The 22,956-nt window shown below is 56.4% G+C and overlaps 1 protein-coding gene across 5 annotated transcripts in view; it reads left to right on the top strand.

The window, feature by feature from the left end:
- The window catches only part of TNRC18 (trinucleotide repeat containing 18), an 80,980-nt gene that overhangs the window by 44,373 nt on the left and 13,651 nt on the right, over positions 1-22,956 (top strand). For 4 of the 5 annotated variants that reach the window (XM_043915370.1, XM_043915371.1, XM_043915374.1 and 1 more), the window contains 8 exons: positions 774-949; positions 1,374-1,510; positions 1,742-1,870; positions 3,273-3,444; positions 4,961-5,321; positions 8,493-8,768; positions 13,103-13,345; positions 19,234-19,655. In XM_043915370.1, the coding sequence (XP_043771305.1) occupies positions 774-949; positions 1,374-1,510; positions 1,742-1,870; positions 3,273-3,444; positions 4,961-5,321; positions 8,493-8,768; positions 13,103-13,345; positions 19,234-19,655 (1,916 nt within the window). The remainder of the gene's footprint in view (positions 1-773; positions 950-1,373; positions 1,511-1,741; positions 1,871-3,272; positions 3,445-4,960; positions 5,322-8,492; positions 8,769-13,102; positions 13,346-19,233; positions 19,656-22,956) is intronic. The other variant, XM_043915372.1, reaches the window with a different exon arrangement.

The following is a 22,956-nucleotide window of genomic DNA, read 5'->3' on the forward strand; positions in this document are numbered from 1 at the left end:
TGAAAAATTCCTGTCTGTTTGCTACCAAAAAAAAAAAAAATCTGGAGCCACCTGAATGCCATCAGTGGGGGATTGTTTAGGTAAATTAAAGCTTATCGATCCGAGAGAAAAACTAGGCTTCTGTTACTTGGTTTCGCTGCATGAAATTGCTGATGTTCTAGTGGTTCTGACTTACAGAAACGGCACTTTCTGTTTGGGTTCAAACTACAGTATGAATGTGTGTGTGTGTTTTTGTGCTGATGAGAAACATGTTGAGCAGCAACAAGCAGTGTGATGTGGTGTGTATTGATTGGTACTGATTTCTGCTTGTGAAGGATGCCTGGGTGTTACCCATGTTTGAATGTGTGTAAAAGTTTCTGGAACCACCTGCCACGCAGTGTTGGCCGAGGCATCCTCCCGGGAGGGGCCTGGTGGCGGAGGAGGAAGGTGTGTGTTTCATGACTCTTCTCTGCTTGGTTTGTGGTTTTTATCATGTACACATGTGACTTTCGCAATTTACAGAACTTATCATGGGGTTCTGTTTTTTCTGATCGTGAAAACCACGCATAGTCCTTGTGGAAGATTTTTTGGACAGATAAGCAGAGAGAGAGTCGCCTTGTTAGAGCGCCGCTCTGCCGTTCTCTGGTGACCTCCTGCCCGTCTGTGCACAGACGTGCTGTGATGGACAGGACTCTGGCCCGTGTCCCCTTCCCAGGTTGGGGTCTGAGGCGGGTCGGCCGTGGTGCCCGTGAGCCCGGCCCCCAGAGCACAGGCTCACCTGCCTCCTTTCGCAGGCGCGGAGCGGGGCCTGCCGGTGCGGCCATCGCTGGAGAGCCTCCTGGCGGCCAGCAGCCATGTGCTGAAGGAGGTGCTGGATGGCCCCTTCGTGGATCCGCTCAAGAACCTGCGGCTTCCACGCGAGCTGAACCCCAACAAGAAGTACAGCTGGATGCAGAAGAAGGAGGAGCGGGTGAGGCGTCCCGGGAGTGGCTCAGGGAAGCGGGGTTGGGGGAGGACGGGGTGACCCCAGAGAGGCCGCCTGGCCTGGGCCTTGGCAGGCTGCACGCTCGGGGGAACCTGTTGCATGCCCAGCTTCCGCCACTACCTTGCTGTGTGGTCCCCGGCGAGTTGTCTCCTCTTCCCCAGCCTCAGTGTATCACCTAATCACGTGTCAAGGGTGTGTCCCGTGGGCAACGGCTTGGGGGCTCGGGGAGAGCAGGTGTGTGCGTGACAGACGCCAGCCCTGCCCGAAAGGTGCTTGCGGGCCACCTCGGCCTGGACTCGGCCCCACAGGGTTGGCTTTCCGGATCCTGGCATGCACACAGGGCGTCTTGGTGAGGGGGAGGGTGGCGTCCCCGCTGCGAGCCCCTGCGCTCACCCGCCGTTCCCCGCAGATGTACGCCATGAAATCCTCCCTGGAGAGCATGGACGCCATGGAGCTGGACTTCCGGATGCGGCTGGCAGAGGTGCAGCGTCAGTACAAGGAGAAGCAGCGTGAGCTGGTGAAGCTGCAGCGGCGCCGCGATTCCGAGTGAGTGCGCCCCGCCGCCCGCGGCCAGGCTCTGTAGGCGCCGCGATTCCGAGTGAGTGCGCCCCGCCACCCGCGGCCCGGGCTCTGTAGGCGCTGCGCTCAGGAGGTCCGCCGTGCAGGCCACCAGGTGTGCGTGGCCCCAAGTGACGTGTGCTGCTCTGTGCGCCCCCTTCTCCGCGCCCCCCCCCCCCCCCCCCCGGGTTCACAGCCCAGCGTGTGATTCTCTTTAAGGGACAGGCGCGAGGAACCCCATAGAAGCTTGGCACGCAGAGGCCCTGGCAGGCCGCGGAAACGGACCCACGCCCTGAGCGCCCTGTCGCCCCCCCGCAAGAGAGGGAAGAGCCGCATCCATAGCGGAAAGTAAGGCTGGCCCCTCGGTGGGTCGGGGACTGGCACAGAGCTCGGAGGGGAGGCGTGCGGGCCCGCGCGGGGCCTGTGTCGGCGCCGGGGACCCTCGCGTCCCTCAGGCTCTGACCCGCCGGGATCGGCGGCTCACGGGCAGCACGGTGCGCTGCCCTGGGCTGGCCAGGAGGGCGAGCGTGGAGGGACAGGCACACCCACCCCAGCCAGCAAGTCGAGCGTCACCCCAGTGTCAGGCCCGTCTTCCTGCCACACCGGCGTCTTCTGCGGCTAGGGCCCGCATCCCTCTGTGCTGGACGGCCTCACTCCCGGTCTCCTGGTGTGTTGTTCCCGGGCTACTCCCTGTTACTGGGACCTCCGCCTCCATACACCCTGGGGAGAGGCTCCTTGGAGCCACAAGTGGCCGGAGCGAGAGCGCTCCCTCTGGGTTAGGTGTGGATAGAGGAGCGATGTGATTCCCCCGGGCCTCCAGAGCGCGCCTCAGCCTGGGCCAGCAAGGCTTGGGTGAGGAAGCAGGGGAGCCACAGGGTACCTTCACAGCCACAGGAGAGGCTGTGGGTCTTCTCAGAAGACAGCCCCAAGAGCCCCCCGTCTTGCACTTAAGCTTGGATGTCCCTGACTGACCAGAGGATGCAGAGAGAAATACCCTGTTACCAGCCACAGGCGGGTGGGGAACGCTGCTCCTGGAGGAGCCAGCAGAGGCTGGGACTGCCCGCACATGGAGCCGCCTCGTAGGAGCGCGGACCCTGGAGGTGGGTGTGCCTCCTGCCGAGTCCCGGGTCTGCTGCGCCTTGTGACCTTGGGCCAGGTGTTAGCTCTTCTAGGTGAGCGCCTTCCTCTATAAAGAGCAGTATGTGGAACCAAGTGTTGTTTTGTGGTTAAAATACAAAGCACAGACATGGAATGAGACACATAGTAAACACCAGGGAAAAGTTACTGCTGTCTTATACTTGTGAGGGTTTAGCGTGAAGCAGCCGACAGAGACCGTGGCCTGACTGCCTGTGCTGCTCGGGTACAGAACAGTGGGCGGCTCCTCCTTCAGAGTAGCTCTTGATTGTAATCCCCGCCCCATCCTGGTGGATGTCCATGGCGCTTCTGATCCGTGTTCTTGGCATGCTTGGGTACAGAGGTCTCTGACCGTGACAGGTTACTTGTGTGTGTGTATGTGAAGGAGCGCGAGAGAGAGGGGCCAGCAGAGACGCTGCTTGTGAGTTCTTTTTTTCCCCATTAAACGCTCATTCTGCCTCCTTCACAAGTGTCCCAGAGTCCTGGCACCACAGTGCTTGACTTGTCAGTCTGTGCTTCAGCAGCCAGAGCCCACCCTTCAGGGCCATGAGGGCGGACCCCGGCCTGTGAATGCTGCCTGGCTGGGGCGCTGACGGGTTCCACGTCTGGGTTTCAGGCTGAGCAGCAAGCCCCTGCTGACCTCAGATGACTACGAGCTGGGAGCAGGGATGAGGAAGAGACACAAGGGGCCTGAGGAGGACCACGACGCCCTCGGCGGAGCGGGGAAAGCCAGGGGGAGGAACCAGCCTTGGGACGAGCACGAAACCTCGTCAGACTTCATGAGTCAGGTTGGTCGCCCCGTCTCTCAGGAGTACTGGCGGCTCAAGGCGGAAGGTGTGGAGGGGCCACTGGGGCTCACACACTCCCTTTGCGGGTCTCCTGGCCCTGTTGCGCGCACACTTTTGGGCTACACTTTTTTTTTTCTTTTTTGAGCTACACTTAACTGTGGAATCACTACGGATAAAATGGAATAGTAACCCAGGCGCGAACGCTTTTTGTTGAGGGTGGCTGCCTTACTGCTAGAACCACTCCTGCAGTCTTGGTCATTGTGCAGAGCGGGACAGTGAGGCCCAGGGCAGGTCAGAGAGCTGGCGAAGTAACATGGCCCCAGGTGGCGCGGAGGCTGTAAAGCCCGTCCTCTGCGTGCTCTGTGACCCTCTGCTGAAGCGCAGAGGAGAGGCTGCAAGTTCTTAACCCAAGAGTGCAATTACTCAGTTGTTTCACGGTATAATTATTTAATGAGCAGCTTCACCATTCTGGAGTTTGAAGAAACAAGGGCTTGATGCCATTGTAATTTCCTCTGGGAACTCTCCTGAGGTAAAGGGCCGAGCGCCAGTGCCTTGAATTTTCTTGTTTCTGCAGAGCACTGAAATCACCCACTTGAAGGCCCTCATCGCTGAATACTAACATACTTTGTCGTCCCTCCCAGAAAAACCCTGTGGGAGGGGGCTGTTACAGTTGACTCAGGTGTCAGAGAGAAGGACTTACATAGGGGAGAGTGGGTCCGTGGGGAGGGGAAGAGAGCCAGTTTGTAGTTTGTACGTCAGCATCCTTTGTACTCTCGAACCGTGAAGGGCACTCTTGTCTAATTGACACTATCCCAACTTTTTCTCTCCTTATGAAATGTTACCTGATTAGAGAGAAAATAGCGATGAAATGTTCAAATGAGGGCCATTGAAGCTGCACGTTTCAACAGCAAATGACTCCAGCTGACGGGAGACGCACAAGCAGGAATTTATCTATGAAATCTCTAATCATTCTTTCTGCTTCAGGCGTCCAAGGCACACTCGAGGCATTTTCTTGGCAGCTTCAGCCCATTTAGCTGGATGGCCTGGTTTAGGCTGTGAGGCCGTCTTCATCACCTGCTTTAGGCAGCTGAGATAAGCAGATCAGCTGTGCTGTGATCTGGGTTTTCCATCTTTGGGTTCATCCCTCCTCCCTTAATCCAGCCACCTTTCTCCCCCCTTGGCTCCCTGGCAGCGCTGTTTGTTTAAGGCGCTCCCCGGTAGGAAGCATAGCGCCACAGCCAGCCGGTGGCGATGATAACTGTAACCACAGTAACAGCTCTTTAATAAGTGCTTCACGTGCCTTTTCTCAGTTCCTCTTCAGTACAACCCAGCGCTGCCTGTGCGTAATCACCCCCATTTTACAGAGTAGAGGAACTGAGGCTAAGAGGAATTCAGCAACGTGCCAGAAAGCCACAGAGGCAGGGAGAAGGAGCCTGGGTTCGTCCGAGCTCATGCACTGAGACCCACTGTGGGTGTCAAATGTCTTAACCCGTGACTTCCCAACTTCCCTTTCCAGCTAAAGATTAAGAAGAAGAAGATGGCTAGCGACCAGGAGCAGTTGGCAAGCAAGCTGGACAAAGCCCTCTCCCTCACAAAGCAGGATAAATTGAAGTCGCCCTTCAAGTTCTCGGACGGTTCTGGGGGGAAATCAAAAGCGAGCGGGGGCTGCGGCAGGTACCTGACGCCCTACGACAGCCTGCTGGGCAAGGACAGGAAGGCGCTGGCCAAAGGCCTCAGCCTGTCTCTTAAAGCCTCGCGAGAAGGTAAACACAAAAGGGCTGCCAAAGCCAGGAAGATGGAGGTGGGGTTCAAGGCCAGAGGCCAGCCCAAGTCGACCCACTCCCCCTTCGCCTCGGAAGTGAGCAGTTACTCCTACAGTAAGTAGTGGGCCGTGCCGCCTCAGGGCTGCTCTTCCTCCTTTTCTTTCCTTTCCTCCTCCTCTTTCGGCCTCGAACGCTCGATGGTCTCTGGTGACGGTCTCTTTTCTGCTTTGGCGCCGGTACCAGGCCGGAAACGGAAGTGGTTGTGATGAATGGACGCTGTTCTTTGGGCCGCCATCTGTGATTGGTGGGTGCTCGTGATTGGCGGGCAGGTGGGAGCGGAAGTCCGCCAGCCTTCCCGTACCTGCCTTTCATTGGTCAGCGCTAAGGCCATCGGTGTGAAGGCCTTGTGGTACAGAGTTGGCAGTTACTCAGCCTAGAGCGGTCGCTCCCGCCCTCAGGCGTCAGCCAGTCCTCTAGCTCCGCGTTTGTGAGGAAAGCGTCTATGAAGCGCACACCAGGGCGGCCTTTCCCGTTGTCTTTGCGACGGCCCTCCACGTGGTTACCCGGTGTGTTTCCGAGGATAGATGCTGAGGCAGGGCCCAGCCTGTCAGATTCAGCGGCGCGGGATGGCCAGTCACGATGGGCGCAGCCTGTTTGCTGCCCGGATGGCAGCTGCCAGCCCCATGCGGCTTTTGGGCCCCTGAAACGTAACAGCTGGTGGTACTGAGGGACCGAATTTACGCGGAGCCTGCGGCCTTTGGCGCTTCTTGTCTGGGAACTGGGGAGCGTGGGTTTCCAGAGCCCGGACGGCCTTGTCCCCACTCCCAGCCCTGACGCCCGTCCGCTGGCCCGGAACCCGCTGCCTGGCACGTAATAGGTGCTCAGTAAGTACCTGCGCGCGGAACACGTAATGCCCAGGATGGGTGGGTGCCAAGGGCTGGCCGCCACAGCAAGGCCGGTGGGGGCGGGGGGCGCTGCCTGCCTCCTGGCATCTGTCCGCCGGCTTCTTTGAGGCGGACCCCAAGCCGTGACTCGGGTAGGAAGCTTTCTCCTTGGTGACTGCGTGCATTTGGGCGACTGGGCCTTTGATCGCCTCTGCCTAGTTTATGGGGTCGTGGGCGAGGGTGATGACTGTTAAGGGCGAGAAATGGTGTGTGTTCTTAAGGAAAGTCTCTGTGGAGTTAAGATGCCATGGACTGCCCCCGAGTGCTGTCCAGAGCCCTGCGTGAGCTCGCTGTGTGGGTGAACAGCTGGGAGAAGGCGCCTGGCAGGAGATGAAGCTGCTGCTGGTGTCTTTGGATTTTAACGTTCCTGGTTTTGCTTGCCCTGGGTCTCTAGCCTTGATGCTCAGATGGGTGTGGGAGCGAGGATCTGCTTTCGTGCCTTATGTCCCCTGGGTGGGATCGGTGGCCGAAACACCTCAGATTCAGTTGGGTGTGAGCTGAGCGGCACTGCCCAGGCCCCTGGCCGCTCTGCGCCAGTTCTAGAGACTTGTAGCTCCGCAGGAGAAGGGAAGGGCTTTCCTTTGCTTGTTTTGGAATATCACAGAGAGAGCAGGGATTGCTTTTCCTTTGATCCTTCAGTGGATGTGGCCTGGCTGGTGGCGGAGGGATCCTCTGCTCGCCCTGCTTACAGGGGGATGAGGCTAGAGTGCACTTCAGGCTAGAGTCCACAGATACGCTGAGGTCTCTGCAGGGGTCGGGGGCTCTAAGCTGCCACGTCCACTGCGGCCGATGTGTGTACGCGTGCAAAGCAGTGTCCAGATTGCTCATCTCTGTTACGTTCTTGTCTAAAACTGCACTGTTCAGTTGAGAGAAGTGGGTTAATGCTGCCACAGGGTGGTTAAAAGACTTGTCTGCAGTTAGCTGGTGGCTATGGTGTGGGAGAGAGTGGCTGGCTGTGGAGAGAGTGCGTCTCTTCTATTTTTCACAGTAGTCTTTTTGTCTTCCCCGTAAATGCGTGCATGCAGGGTCACGAAGAGGTCAAGGTGTTTCCTAGCCTTGAGATGCTGTACTGGCAGGAGACGGGCAGAGAGAACGTTGCCCTCCTGCGTTTTCACTGTGGGTTGTAGGGATCTGGTGGCTTGCGTGGTGGGTTCTGGTGGGAAGCCAAGTTTGTCATTGTCACTCATGGACTTGTCCTGCCCGGCAAGTGGCTTCAAGAAGGACAGGATGGAGCACACGGGAGGGAGAGCTGTGGCTGGGGGACGCGCAGAGGCGTGTCCTCGTCACACCCAGAGTTGCCAGACCACCCTGCTGTTGGGTGTTGAGTGGAAAGCATAGATGCTGGAGGAGGCAGCCAGAGGACCCCTGCCCCCAAGCACACACGCACGTGCGCGCGCACACACACACACACTCTCTCTCACTCATTCCTTCTCTTGGACTTCGGGAGGGCAGCTGTGTTTGTTAACTCCCAGGTCGAACGGATTTGACGAGATGAAGGGATTACAGCCTTTGGCTGCAGAGCCTTTCTGTCCAATGGAATCTTGCTCACCAGCCTCGTGTGTAGAACAGACCAAAGTGGTGTGAGTGTGCCTGGGGAGGGATTGGAAGGGGCCAGAGCTGTGCCCACTTGACAGCCTCCTCCCCAAAGCCTCATGCAGCTCCAAGGCTGGAGACATGTGGGAGGCCAGAACCAGCGTGCTGGTCACCCAGCTCTGATAGGTAAAGGAACAGGGTAGAGCTGGGAACTACAGTATCATTTGTCAGACACCGCTGTCCCGACATTGCCGAGCAGGAAGCTGGGTTGTGAGTCTTTACACGCTTGCCCCGAATACCACTGGGAGTTGGTGCTTCAGGAAAGAAGGGCTTTATGTGAGTCCTTCCCCTCCTAGGTTGCTTCCCTGCCCACAAGGAGCCCATGGGCTGGCTGCATTCCCGTGGGGTGGACTGGCCTCGGCAGTGACCTCCCCGCGCAGGGCAGAGACCTTCCTGAGAGTGGGGCTCCCGCCTCCTGCAGGGCCAGGAAAGACTGTTCGCCCTGTGGCCGTGTGGTGGGTGGTGCTGGCAGCAGCGACCCAGCCAGGGTCTGGGTCCAAACCGTGCAAGATGGGTTGTGTGGGGCCTGTGGCTCAGAGGCCTCCCAGGTGAGAGGCAAGGCCCAGATGGGGAGGAGCACGCCAGGTGGTGCAGCTCTGCCGGTTCCACAGCCAGTGGGCGTTTGGACCTCGGTTCTGGTGCGTGGCAGAGTGTCCTCAAAGGCGCCAAGGCTAATGGAAGAGACCCCCAGCCCCCTCCCTCCCCCGGCTCTGTGACTTACCTTTATTAAAAACTACTTTGACTGCAGATACGGATTCAGAGGAAGAGGAGGAATTCCTGAAGGACGAGTGGGCTGCCCAGGGCCCCTCCAGCTCCAAACTGACACCTTCCCTCCTGTGCGGCATGGTGGCGAAGAATAGCAAGCCGGCCAGTGGCCCCAAGCTGACCAAGAGGGGCCTGGCGGGCGCCCGGACTCTGAAGCCCAAGCCGGCCGCAGGCAGGAAGCAGCCGTTTTGTTTGCTGCTTCAAGAGGTCGAGCCCCGTTCCTCCTTCAGCGATTCCTCGGAGGACTCGTTTGACCAAGGTTACTAGCTCCAAACACAAAATAACCTTCCGTGTTTCCTATCGAGCGAGTGAGTGCGAGAGCGAGAGCGGGGCGCGAGCGCAGGGAGGGCGGCCAGGCGCCGCCGGGATGGCCCGGCCAGGGCGGCCGTCCGGTTCTTGGCAGCGTAGCCTGCCGTATCAGCCTGGGTCCTTTCATTTTTGTTTTTATTTGTACCTGTATCATTGTGATAATACCATTGGCTGGCTCTTTTTGAGCTTTTATATGGACTGTTTTTAGTCTTCCTCCCCTTCTCCCTCCTCCGCCCGCCCACCCCACCTCCCCTCGCCCCCCTGCCCCCTGGACCGCAGGCCTGGGTGGATCCTCCTGGCGTGGCCGCGGAGGCCTCCCAGGGGACGTTTTGTAAATGGAATTCTGTCGTGTGGGCGTGTGACTTGATGTTTGTACCGCGATTTTGGTAATACCAAGCTTTATTAAACATACCGAGTTCATTTTTAACTAAACCCGTGTGCCTTGTCTCTCTTGCTGTGTCCTGACTGGACCATTAGGTTGCCGCTTCCCTCATTTGTTCCCCCCTCCCCTCTCCCCGTCCCCACCCCACCCCCATCCCCACCCCACCCCCACCCCAGAAGGGGTAGATGGAATAACGCAGTCTGCACTCTCTCTATTATTCAAATATCCCTGGTAGCTGTTGGCATGCCTTTCATTTTCCAGGTTTAAAGTCAACTGCTTTCACCTCAAGCTTCATCCTTTTTTTTTTTTTGTTAAGCTGCTTGTTTGTCTTTTGTTTTCTTAAAGCTTCTTATGCAACAGTGGTTAAAAAACACTTGTAAATACTCATTTTCTAACACATGTTTCTGCTTTGAAGGGCATGTAGGCAGTGCAGGGTCAAGACCACTCTGCGTCCCCCGAGTTTTGTTGTGAAATTCAAAGGCTTCATTGCCGTGTTAGGGGCAGAGCTCAGAGTCGCCCCAGGAGTCCCAGGCTGGTCTGCCCCCTGCCTCACTTAGGCAGAGAGGGTTGGTGTAAGGGACCCCTGTGAGCTCCTTGGTAGACTGCCTTGTCTCAGTCTCCCAGGACCTCCACTCCCAGATGTCCTGGGGTGGGGGTGAGGCTTTCCATCCTGGCTTAGGGTTTGCTTCAGGGTGGACCCCTTTCAGGGACCCCAGAGGTGGGGGGGGGGGTCGCAGCATCCCAGGGGTCCAAGCCTACATCCTGATGCTGACTGGGAGGCGTTCTTGATGATCAGGAGAGGATGTAGCCGGGGCCTCGGTGCTCAGGCTCCCTGTGTGGCCCCCACACCTGAGTGAGCACAGCCTGGGCCACTAGGTCTCCCGCCGGCCTCCTCTTGTGAGGCCTCCCCAGCCCCGGCCTCTGTGGACACGTCTGGCTGGTTCCCCATTCCCCTCTCGCCTCCCCGGGGCTGGGTCCCCACGCCTCCTTCCCCCTCAGAGGCCAGAGTTACAGCTTCCAAGGTTTGGAGCTCTCCCGCCCTAGCCCAGACCCTGTAGAGAAGCAGGCAGCATCCCAGATCTGGTAGCCAGGGCCCCACCCACCATCAGACAGAGCCCGGATAGGGGGCAGGCGGTTCCCCACTGCACCCAGACCGCTGGTCAGGTCTTGAAAGGGATATTTGGGTAATAGGGCCTTCCTGACGCCTGGTACTAAAACACCTAACTGGCTTGGCTTTTCTGGTGTGTCTGCTTTCTCCCCCCAGCAGCTTGGCCATACCTTCACCCTTGACCCCTTCCCATGACGCTTTGAATGTCTGTTTTGGTCTCTCGCATTTGCTCTCACGCTGCACTCTGGACGCACAGCGAAGGCTGGGAGTAGGGCAGACGCGCAGCGGGTCACTGAGCTTGGGTGCGAGCCGGGCTCGTTGCTCCGTAGGTAGGCACAACCCCTTTCTCTGTGTCCCCTCTGCACCCCCCACCCCTCGGGGTTTGCCCCCATCGGCTATGGCAGCAGCGGATCAATTTGGCATTTATGGATCAGGTTTTGAAAAACCAAGTGACCAGAGCCAACCCCCACATACTGAGCCAACAGGTTTTTTTTTTTCCCTCTGAAAAAAAAAAAAAAAGTTTTTCTTCATTTCCTCGGGTTTCTTTGTTGGGACTTTTTCTTCCCCCTGCCCTTGGCAAGCTCTATCGCCTCAGGTGTGGACAACTCCAGAAAGGCTTTCTTGGTCCCGAGACACCTCCCCTCTCTCAGCTCCCCCTACCGCCTTGGGCTCTGGCCTGAGCAGACCGGCCACTGTGGGAGGAAGCCAGGGTGGGCCCACAGGCTCGCGGAAGCAGGAGGTGGGGAAGGGTCTCAGGAGACCAGGGTAACCCAGTCAGCATTTGTGGGAGACACACCCTTTCTTTTGGCTTTTTGCTTTCCAAACATTCTTCCATCTCGCGGTGATGGGTTTGGGCCAGTCCTGGCTTTCTGGGATCCAATGCAGACATTCCAGACAGCCAAAAACCCAGAGCCAGACTGAGAATCCTGGGTGGGAGAGAGAGCCGGAGTCTCCACACCTGAGCAGCCCCACGTCCCACCCCACGCCCCCCTCAGCCCAGCCAGCCCCCCTGCCCGCCACCCTGCTCAGACTGGTCAGCCCCAAGGTGGGGGGGGAGCCTGCCCGAAGCAGGGGACCCAGGTGCTGCCAAAAGTCTGCCTACACTTAGCCTGCTTTGCCGCTGTGGCCCACTGGGCGGAGACAGAACCATGTGACGTCCGCAATGTGAATGGATCGCAAGTGTGCACGGCCTGCCTGCCGCCTGCCCGCCCCGCCGGCCTCCATCCCGCTGCCCCCATCGCTCAGGGAGCCGGGTCTCCGTCCGCTCACCCCTCCTAACAGCCCTCCTCTTTCTCTGCCTCCTTCCTCTCTCAGCCCCTTCCGGGCCTTCCTCGAGCTCTCTTCCGCCTCCCTCACCGAGGGCTTACTCGGCGGGGACAGGCAGACCAGACCCCTCCCCCCCCGCCCTCCCTGGCACCCCCGGGGCCGCCTCTTTGGGCCGCTCACTGCAGCGCAGCAAGCAGGCGGCTTGGGGGCGTTGGCAGGAGAATGTGGAGTTGGCCACCATCTAGGGCTCGCTCGCCCCCGGACCCAGACTCCCGGCCCCCAGACAGTGCAGAGAGGCGGTAGCTCATAATCCTCCTTACTCTTCTTGCTGGTGAGTCCCCTCCAGGCTCCCAGCGCCCCTGGGCAGACGGGCACCTCCTTGGCCACAGCACCTCGCGGGCAGGCAAGCCGGGCGCCCTCCCACCCACCACCCTGTGGGGTCAGCTGAGCCATCTCCCAAGAAAGGCGGGGGAGCTGGCCTGTACCTCCAGGCTGTCTCTCTTCTTGGCGGAGGACTTAATTCATGTGCATGGAAAGTCACCTTCCCTGGTGTGGCCTCCAGCCCCACCACCCACCCTGCCTTTGTGCTGATGGTCCGAGCTGAGCCAGTTCTTGGGGAGAAGCACCTTTCTGTCTCACCAACCAGCGAGGCAAGCTGGGGCTCCCTGAGAGTCTCTTTCCCACTAGGCCATGGGCAATGAGCTGCCAGCCCCAGGTTCAAGTCCCGCTCTGCCGCCTGAGCATCTAACAGTGTGGAGCAGAGTGGGCCGCCCCGCCCGGGCGCTCCCTTCCCACTTCCTGGCCTGGGAGCTGTAGCCGGCTTGTGGCTCCCTTGGTTGAGCTGAGCTGAGATTCTCACAGATAAGGAAACAGCAGCCCAGAGAGGACTGTACGTTTGCCCCAGGTTTCCCCGGGGTGCTGGGCCCCAGCTGTGGACCCCCAGAGTCTGCTGAGGGTTCCCGTCAAGGGAGCACCCCCCACCCCCCCCCACCCACTCCGAGATGAGACCGAACTCCACCTTCTCCTGCTGCCTGCCAACCCCCAGGCCTCCGGCCCCCTGCCCGCCCCCACACCCCCCGGGGTCTGTGCCCGCAGGGTCCTCCCGCCCCCTACCCCCCGCCCTGCCCTCACCTCTCTCCTCCTCCCTCCCGCCTTCTCCCCCGGCTTTCTTGTTGTGCGTCGGGTTGTGTGTGCGCGTGTGTGCGTGTGAGACCTTGGAGAGCTCTGTCTCCAGTCCTCGTCCGTGTGTCCATCCCCACCCCCCACAGCACAGGTGCATGTCGGTGCTCCCCTGCAGAAAACACTCCCAAAGCCGCCGCCCACCTCTGGGCTGCCCAGAATGCCCAGGTCTTGGGCTCGCTTTGATGGCCGGGGGCGGCAGGGTGGGAGGTGCCTGGGCTGATGAGGAGTCCGGAGCCGGGCTGGAGCCGCGGCACCCCCCTCGCTGGCGCGGCGGCGTGGGGGGTGGCGGGGGGCGGCGCTGGCCCAGGCCAAGGCTCTGACTCGCGCCCTGTTTTCTGCACGCCAGATGAGAGCTCCGAGGAGGAGGATGAGGACGATGAGCTGGAGGAGGACGAGGCTGCCAGTGGCTATAGGCTGGGCTCCCGGGAGCGGGCCCTGTCGCCAGGCCTGGAGGAGAGCGGGCTGGGCCTGCTGGCGCGTTTTGCAGCCAGCGCCCTGCCCAGCCCCACTGTGGGGCCGTCCCTGTCCGTGGTGCAGCTGGAGGCCAAGCAGAAGGCCCGCAAGAAGGAGGAGCGCCAGAGTCTGATGGGTGAGTCCTGGTGGTGGGCTGCGGGGCGGCGGGTCCCACTGCCCGGCCTTCAGGTGGGGCTCAAGAGAAGGACAGGAACTCTGCCTCTGGGGCCGGGCCTGGGCTGACGGCCCCAGTGATGGGGCCAACCCCCCCCACCCCCGCCCCAGCCTGCCACTCCCTGGGGAGGGGTCTCCAGAGCTGTGCTGTGACCTTCACTGTTGATGCTTCCAGCAAACAGGACCTCAGGTGCCCAGTGTCAGGCAGCTCTGGGGTCTGCAGAGGCCTCGGATACACACCCTGGGGGCTGTGGAAGCCCACAGGAGGCCCCTGACCCAGCCCGGGGGTAAGGGAGACCACTACAGGTTGGTAACACGTAGGCTGAGCCAGGAGAGAAAAATGGGAGTTGGCTAAGGTGATGGAGGAGAAATGGAGGTGTATCTGAAAGGAACAGGCCTCACAAAGGTCTGGAAGAAGGGGAAGCTCTTTATACTCAGGGCAGTTAGGAGGGGTGGTTTATTCGGTGAGATGCATTGGCCCAGACAGGGCAGATTTCATTGGCCTGGGGTTGCAGCCCAGTGGAGGTCATTAGTGGTGGTGCCCAGGTGCCGGCTTACTGTCCCGCTGCCCGCGTGGGCAGACAGAGGCAGCAGGCACCAACACTCGGACCGGAGGCCCCGCTGTGTCCTGGCCCTGCGTCCCTCCTCTTTCTGCGTCTCCAGTCGTATCTCTGTCTTCTTGGGACGGACAGACACCTTGGGACTGTCTCCTGGACCGAGCTCACCTTCACCAGGGGTTGATGTTTGAAACCAAGATGGCTCCACATGTGTTTGGGCTGTGAGCTCCCCTTGCCCTTTTCTGAGCCTTGGAGGTACACGTGAGGCCCTCCTGGCAGGGGCTAGGGCATGGGAAATGGGCCCTGCTTGCTACCCTGCCACCCTGACCCCCCAGCCTCCCCTAGCTGCCCCGACTTCATGCAACCCAGAGCCCATTCCCAGTGGCCCGCACCACCTCCCGGGACCACGTCTTTTCAGGGCTGGACAACCCAGTGCTTTCTGTGCCAAGAAACGTCCCACTGTCAAGACGGACCGCAGTTTGTTTCTTCATTCACCTGCTCAAGGGCTTCGAAGGACATCTGGGTGGCATCCTAGTTCTGGTGGTTTTCACTGAAGCTTCTCTAGACTTCTGTGTGCAGGTTTTTGTCTGGACATGTTTTCAGCTCCTTTGGGTAAATACCAAGGAGTGCGATCACTGGATTATATGCATATCTTAAGATCACGCTTAGTTTTTTAAGAAACTGCCAGACTGTCTTTCAAAGTTAACTGTACGGTTTTGCAATCCCGCCAGCAGTGAATGCGAGTTCCTGCTGCTCAGCATCCTCACCAGCGTTTGGTGTTAGTGTTTTGGATTCTGGACATTCTCATTGTTTTAATTTGCATTTTTCCTACTGATATGCTGTGGAGCATCTTTTCATATGCTTATTATTTGCTATCTGCATATCTTCTTTGGTAAAGTGTCTTTTAAGGTTTTTGTCCTATTCTTAAATTGGGTTATTTAATTTAAATCTTAATACTGAGTTTTAAGGGTTCCTTTTGTATTTCAGATAACAGTCAGATGTGTCTTTTGCAAATATTTTCTCCTAAATCTCATCTTTTCATTCTCTTGACAGTGCCTTTCACAAAGCAGAAAATTTTAATTTTACTGAAGTCCAGCTTATCAGTTCTTTTTTTTTTTTTTTTAATGAATTGTGTCTTTGGTTTTGTATCTAAAAATTTACTGCCATACCAAAGGTCATCTAGATTTTCTCCTACATCATCGTCTAGAAATCTTGTATTTTTGCAGTTTAAGTTTAGGCCTGTGGTCCACCATGAATTAATTTTTGTGAAGGGCGTGAGGTCTGCGTCCAGGTTCTGTTTTTTTCGCATGTGGATGTCCACTGGCTCCAGCACCATCTATTGAAAAGATTCTCTCTTTTCCATTGTCTCGCCTTTCCTCCTTGGTCAAGTGTCATCTGACAGTTCTTATGGTAGTCTGTTTCTGGGTTCTCTATGCTGTCCCATTGACCTGTTTGTTCTTTTGCCAATATCTCCCTGTCTTGATTACTCCAGCTTTACAGTCAGTCTTGAAATGAGCTACCTTCAGTCTTCTGACTTTGTTCTTATCTTTAAATATTGAGTTGGCTGTTCTGGGTCTTTTGCCTCAATATACAAACTTTAGAATTGATATCTACAAAATAACTTGCTGCTATTTTTATTGGGTTTATTAACATTGAATCCATAGATCAATTTGGAAAGAAATGACACCTTGACAGTATCAGTTCTTCCTGTCCCTGACAATGGAATATCTTCTTTGATTTCTTTTATCAGATTTTTTTTTTTTATAGTTTTCCTCATATGTATCTTTTACATATTTTGTTAAATTTAACTTACTTCATTTTTGGGATTGTTAATGTAAGTAATACCATGTTTTAAATTTCAGATTACCACTTGTTCATTGCTGGTATATAGGAAAGATTCTTATTTACTGTACCACCAGGGAAGTCCTTTTGAATGCTATTATAAATGGAATTCTGTTCACTTTTGGAGTGTTTGCTGCTAACGTATAGAAATGCAACTGCTTTTGTAAATTGATCTTATATCTTGCATCCTTGCTAAACTCATTTGTTCTAATAATTTTTTTAAAGTAGATTCCTTAGGATTTTCTATATATAAGATCATCTCATCTACAAATAGAGGTAGTTATGTTTCCCTTTCCAATGTATATTCCCATTATTTTCCTTGCCTAATTGCTCTGGCTAGGATCTTGCGTGCAATGCTGAGCAGCAGTGGTGAGAAGAGATATCTTTGTTTTTTTTTCCTGTCCTCCCTGCCCCATAGATATCTTTGTGAGAAAGCATTCATACTTTTTCCATTAAATATGATGTTGTTTAGTTGCTCAGTCACGTCCAACTCTTTACGACCCCATAGACTGTAGCCTGCCAGGCTCCTCTGTCCACGGAATTTCCCAAACAAGAATACTGGAGTGGGTTCCCACTTCCTTCTCCAGGGTATCTTGCTGACCCAGGATCTCTTCCTTGAACCCAAGTCCCCTGCTTGGCAGGTGGGTTCTTTACCACTGAGCCACCTGGGAAGCCCACAGATAATGTTAACAGTGGTTTTTTCATTTGTCAGGTTAAGGAAGTTTCCTCCTGTTTCTCGTTTGTTGAGTGATTTTATCACAAAAGGGTACTAGATTTTGTTGCTTTTTCTGTCTGTTGATGTGTTGTTCATGTGGTTTTTATGTTTTATCCTGTTAATGTGGTATATTATATTGGTTTTGTAAAGAGTCAAACCAACCTTGCATTCCTGGCCTATGTCTCACTTGGTCATGGTGTATAATCTTTTCTGTATGTTTCTGCATTGTGTTTACATTTGCTTATAATTATGTCTTCTTGATGGATTGATCATTTTATCATTGCAAAATGTCCTTTTTTGTTTCTCAATTTTTGTCTTAAAACCTATTTTGTCTGATAATAGTAGAGACATACCTCAGAGATAACGTGGGTTTAATTCCAGACAAACACAATGTTGCATTTAGCCAATATTGCAGTAAAGTGAGCCACACAAATGTTTTGGTTTCCCAATACATATAAAAGTTATGTTTATACTATATTGTAGTTGTAAGGATGCAATAGTATTCTGTCTTAAGGAAAAAAGCACATGCCTCAGTTAAAAAATATTTTATTGCTAAAAATCGACAACCATCACCTAAGCCTTCAGTGAGTTGTAGTAGTAACATCAAAGATCACTGATGACAGATACAACCACGTGTAATAATATAATGATAATGAAGAAAGTTGAAATCTTGTGAGAATTACCAAAATGTGACACAGAGGCATAGAGGGAGCAAACGCTGTTGGAAGAGTATTGCCCACAGACTGGCTCGACGCAGGGTTGCCACAGATCTCGAGTCGGTAAAAAGGGGCAGTTTCCGCAGAGCACGATTAAGTGGTGCATGTCTGTACAGCCGCTGCAGCTCGACTTTGGTTATTATTTGTATCATATGTCTTTTTTTTTTTTAATCCCTTGACTTTCAGCCTATTTGTGTCTTATTCTTTTCTCTACTATTTGTTGTCTGTTTTCTTGGCCTATTTCTTTGTTCCTTTCTTCCTCCTCTCTGCCTGTTTTTGGGGGAAGGAAGCATTTCACTGGACACTGGCTGGGAATCCAGGATGGGGGTTCTGTTCCCTGCTCCGGCCTGTCCGGCAGTGAGGCTGCGGCAAGATGCTTCCGTCTCTGCGGGCCTCGTGCTTGTCCCCACCGCAGGGCCCTGACGGAGACCGCGTCCTCTGTTCCAGGCACTGCTTGTGCTGCCCCGCTGGGCTCGTAACTGTTTGTCTTCCTACCCGATCTTACCATGAGCCAAGAGGCTCCAACCTCCGCCCTTGCAGGCGAGTGTCCACTCCTGGTCACCGCCCTGCCCTGCGCCGGCTCTTTGTGCAGTGCACCTGCAGTGTTCTGTGTGCGTCCAGGATTTCAGGTCCTTTCTGCAAGGACCTCCTCAGGTGGGATCTCATTCCCTCATACCCAGAAGCAGAGCTCACAGGCCGAGAGTGTCTTATGGCCTGCACCCTAATCAGCCCTGAAAGCCCCAGCTGCCTCTCCTGCAGCAGGAAGTCTGTTAACAAAAGAGGAATTAATAGGATCCTTATTCTTTGCAAGTGGTTCCTTCCCCTGGAGTGTGGCCCCTCCCCTGGCCCTGCCCTTGCCACTGAGGCTGCATCTGTTGGGGTGATGGGTCTCAGCCTCCCGCAGGAGCCTTTGTGGCCAGGCTGCTGGCTGCCCAAGGGTCAGTAGGCCCTGAGGTTCAGCCCTGGTTTGTAGGCTGACCCAGGGCAAGTCCTTCTCTGGGGTGGTCAGCCCCCTACTGTCACAGACATCTCGTCCCTGGGGTCTGCCTGGAGGAGGCAGGCCCTCTTCATTCCCCTGATGGGGAGAGAAGCACCACTCATCCCCATTTAGAGTCTTTTCTTGGCCACCAGCTCTGGGCCAAGCGCTGCATTGTACAATGCTGGGGCCTCTGGGAGAAGGTGGGGATCTACTTCTGGGGGGGCGGAGCCCGCCAAGATAGACAAACACAGACGGGACCTCTGCAGTGTGCCGTGTACCTGTGGTGAGGAGGGGTGGCCCAAGGACTCCCCAGGGCGTGGAGTGGGTCTTCTCAGAAAGGAGGCTGCAGTAGTCCAGGTGGAGGGCAGGGAGAGATGGTGCTCTGGGCAGAGGGGCCAGAAGGAGCGAAGACCCAGGGGCTTCAAAGGACAGATGACAGCGGATGTTCGGGAGCGGTTGTGCGTTCAAGGAACCCAGGAGCTGGGGCTGCCCTGCGGCAAAGGGAGGCGGCCCCCTGGCTGTGGGGAGGGGCCGGGCCCCAGATCTGTGTGGGTTCTGGGGAGTCCTGTCCTCTTGAAAGGGGAGTGGGTGTCTAGGACCCTCCAAGTGGGAAGTGGCACCAGGGCGCAGAGGCGAGGCCCTGCTGGGGCTCGGGGATTTTGGGTGGACTTTCCCGCCCGCCTCCCTTGGAGCTGCTGCCCATGCAGGTGTGGGCCCTCCACGGCTCACCCTCGCAGGGCTCCGGGATTCCTAAGGGGGCCCAGGAAGAGCCGGGAAGCTCACACATGCCCGGGCAGGAGACTCCACATTCCCAGACGGTGCTTCAGGCGCGAAGGGTCCGGAGCAGAGTCTGGGCAGCCTGGGGGGACTTGGGATGGGAGTGGGCCACAGTCCTCCTGACCTTAGGCCTCAGGCTCCTCCCTGGAAGCGGCAGAAGCCTCCCCGGGTGGCCCGGTCCCTGCAGCAGGGATGGGCTGGCCAGGGTGGGAAGTGGGGGCCGCAGAGCACCCCGTCCACAGCGCCCCCCTCACCTGCGTGCAGGCACGGAGTTCGAGTACACCGACTCGGAGAGCGAGGTCAAGGTGCGGAAGCGGTCACCCGCCGGGCTGCTGCGGCCCAAGAAGGGGCTGGGGGAGCCAGGTCCGGCCCTGGCCGCGCCCAGTACGCGGGCCCCCGGCCCCAGCAGCCCCGACAAGGCCAAGCTGGCGGCCGAGAAGGGGCGCAAGGCCCGCAAGTCGCGGGGCCCCAAGGAGCCGGGCCTGGAGGCGGGGCCCGAGGCCAGCGACGACGACCTGTGGACGCGGCGGCGCAGTGAGCGGATCTTCCTGCACGACGCCTCGGCGCCCCCCGCACCCAGCAGCGCCGCGCCCGCTGCCACCAAACCCGGCCGCTGTGCCAAGGCCGGCCTGCCCAGCCCGCGCAAGGACACCGGCCGTGCCAAGGACAGAAAGGACCCCAGGAAGGTAGGCCCGGGGCGGGGCCCCCCGGACCTCAGGGCCCAGCGAGGTGCTCAGACGCGCGGGGTGGCCGGGACCCCGGGGGACAGCGTGCTGCTGAGACGCAGGTACCCACCGAGACCTCCGTGGGTGGTGGGCACTCCTCTGGGTGCCCCTCGATGGGCGTCTTTGATGAGGGCACCCAGCAGCCGGGCCAGAAGTGCCTGGTGTGCAGCGGTGGGCTCAGGCGGTGCCCCAAGGCCTCTGTGGGAACTGGCGCGCCCTCCGCGGCAGTGACTGCTGTCGGTGACAGAGGCTTGCCCGGAAGGAAAGCCTCATTCTTGAGCAGGTAGTGACAAGAGAGATGGGAATTTTTTCCCCCTGTCTGAGGGAACACCTGCTTTGTGAGAACTCTGTACTGATGAGGCCTGCTGCCCTTCCCGCTTCGGGTGGCTGCCTGCATACCTCACCGCCAGCTCACAACGCTGGTCTCTGGCTCACGCCCCTTTGCCCCGTGTCCCCCACACCACAATGTCATTCTTGAGAAAGCCACCCAAAGGGACGGGACTCGGCGTCGGCTGGTAGTGAGGAAGGGGCTGCATTTGAGTGGCATCGGCAGGGACCCCTTGTTCATGACCCCTCACGGCCAAAGCCACCTCGGGCTTTTCTGGTCCCTGGAGAGAAGGTGCTGGAATAATACATAATGATGGTGACCATACCGAGGGATCCACATGGGGGCCAGGCATGTCCTAATCGCTCCGCCACATATGCTGCATGTACTGGGGGAGGGATGCTCATGTCCTCTGCTGAAACACGTCTGACTCCAACTCCCCCGCGCTGGCGCAGACCCCACAGGTGGAGACCCCACCCCACCCCACCCCCGAGGCCGGGCCCACATCCCAGGTGGTCACCTGTGCTCTTTGCCCAACTGCCTGTAATCAAGGATTTTCATGACCCCTCCCACCACCCCCGGGTCGATAATTCCCTAGAATGACAACTCGGGAAGACACTTGATTTACTGGTCCAGTTTATCGTGAAGGATGCAGCCCGGGGACAGCCAGGTGGAGGACACGCGCGGGGCACGGTGTGTGTGAAGGGGCACCAAGCCCTGTGCCCCCTCCTCGGTCTGTGGACCAGCCCTGTGGCGCTCGGAGCCCCAGTGCTGAGGGGTTCTCGTGGCTACTCCGTCCGGAGGCATGATGGAGAGCAGTCACTCAGGCTCCATCCAGCCCCTTGCTCCTCTTCCAAGAGCGGGGATGAGGCAGCAAGGTTTCAGCTTGGGTCGTGGCTGGTCTTTCTGCGGACCAGGCCTCATCCTGAGATGCTCCTGTGACCCCGGAAATGCCAGGGCGCGTAGAAGCGCTGTATCAGGAACACAGCAAGGAGTGGGAAGAGACCAAGTACATACTGCTTTTGACATCACAGTTGAGTCCTTACAAGGCCGTGTAAGGCGGGTTTTACAAGCCATGTATGGAAGTCTTACAAACTGCACCTCACAGGTAGCCCTGGAACCTTCCCAGTTAGCCTAGCGGCTAATGATCGTCAGAGCTGAGCTTAGAACACTGGAGGTCTAGTGCCCGAGCCCTTAACCGCAGGGCCCGCAGCCTCTCTGAGCCTTTCCCAAAAAGGCAGCTTCCGTTAGGAGAGGACCAGGGGCTCACCTGATCCCAGCCTTCTGACGATACAGTCAGAGATGGAACGGAACAGATTAACTGTCTAAGACGTCAGACACAAAGGAAATCGCTCTAGGGCCAAACAGAGTTCACAGTTTTGTGAGATGCACTTTTGTATCCTGCTTTTTGGAGTTAGATCTTGTGCATTCCCATATGCCATGAACTTTTTAGTTTATTTTTCTTTCATTTTCTTTAAACTCACTAAGTGACGGAATAGTATCCCACCATCTGGCCATCCCGTGGTTTTCAGTATCTCCTGCCAACAGCCATGCTGGCCATCGGTGATTTGTTTGATGATGGTGTTTTGCCATGGTAATCATCCCAGCAATGGACATCTTTGCTCTGGCTACAGAACTTGGCACCTTTGGAGGTCTTTTCTTTTTTTAAAAGAAGAAATGTTTCTTAGAAATGGGCTTTCTGGTTAGTGGGAAAGAAAGAGTTACCAGTTTTATCTTATTATAACAGTAATTGGATGATAAAGAAAAGGAAGAAAATTAAATTCCACTCAGTGATAACTTTTTTTTTTTCTTTTTGCTGTTGAGTTCCCTTTCCTCCTGAGTGTGCAACTGCAAAGACATGCCCCATAAGACAAGCTGTCTATTTAATAATAGAAGTCAGGTGGAAGAGGAGATATAACCACATGAAAAACTGTCCATTCACTCCCAAGATGCCTTTTGATTTCAGAAATGGGAACAGGATTACAAGACGCATCAGAAATAAGAAAATAGAGTGTGTGTGTGTGTGCACGCGCGTGTGTGTGCCAAGTTGCTTCAGTATATATAAACTTGTATATATGTATATAAACCTATATATATGTCTCCCCCCAAATAGAGGTTAAAACGAACGCATTTATCCTTGTAACATTCCCCACTTTGTTCCTTTTAACCCTGTTGGCTTTGAATCCCACTCGTCTCTTGTGGAAGCTGGGACTTCTGCTGCTGTCTCGGTATCATTTGCCCAGTCTTCTTTTTTTCTCTGTCTTAATTTCTGTCTCCCCTGGCCCGTGACTTGGTCATTGGTATCCTGCGCGCCACTTCTGAAATGCACACAGTGACCCCCACCCTTGCCTCCCGTCCCCTCTGCGGCCTGAGCCCGCTTCCTGCCCCGAGTGTCATCATGTGTTGCCCATGCTGTCACCTCTTCCTTGGAGCAGAGCCTTTGGCCCCTGGGATCGAAGCTTGTAACTGTATCTACCGACACGCCAGGTTGCTTTACATCGGGGTTGTTCCCACTCCTTTGCTCTGATAAGTGGAGCCTTGCACAGTCCCCGTGCACTGGCCCACTTTCTATGCCCCCAGTGGAGGGAGCATCCCAGATCCACGCTGGGGGCTTTGAGCTGGGTGTCCCCCACTGCTGGGGTGAGAGGAAGGTAGCCGCTGGTCCCCAGAAGCTCCCAGGGCAGTGCGGGCACGGTTCTGCACGCTCCTTCCAGGAATGTGTCTGCCTCACTGAGCGAGGCTGTCGTTATTCTTGGCGTCATTCAGCAGAGGGAAGAACAGGCGGGCAGTCAGATGAATTTCAGGTCTCCACGTCAAGGCACCTTGGGCAGCTGGTCACAATAAAAAGGGAGGCTTCTCCTCTGTGTGTGCCAGATACACTTGGCAGAGGATGGGGGGAGGAAGGTGGCAGAGGATGGGGGGAGGAAGGTTGCACAG

Source organism: Cervus elaphus, chromosome 10 (genome assembly GCF_910594005.1).
Source record: "Cervus elaphus chromosome 10, mCerEla1.1, whole genome shotgun sequence".
Taxonomy (NCBI): domain Eukaryota; kingdom Metazoa; phylum Chordata; class Mammalia; order Artiodactyla; family Cervidae; genus Cervus; species Cervus elaphus.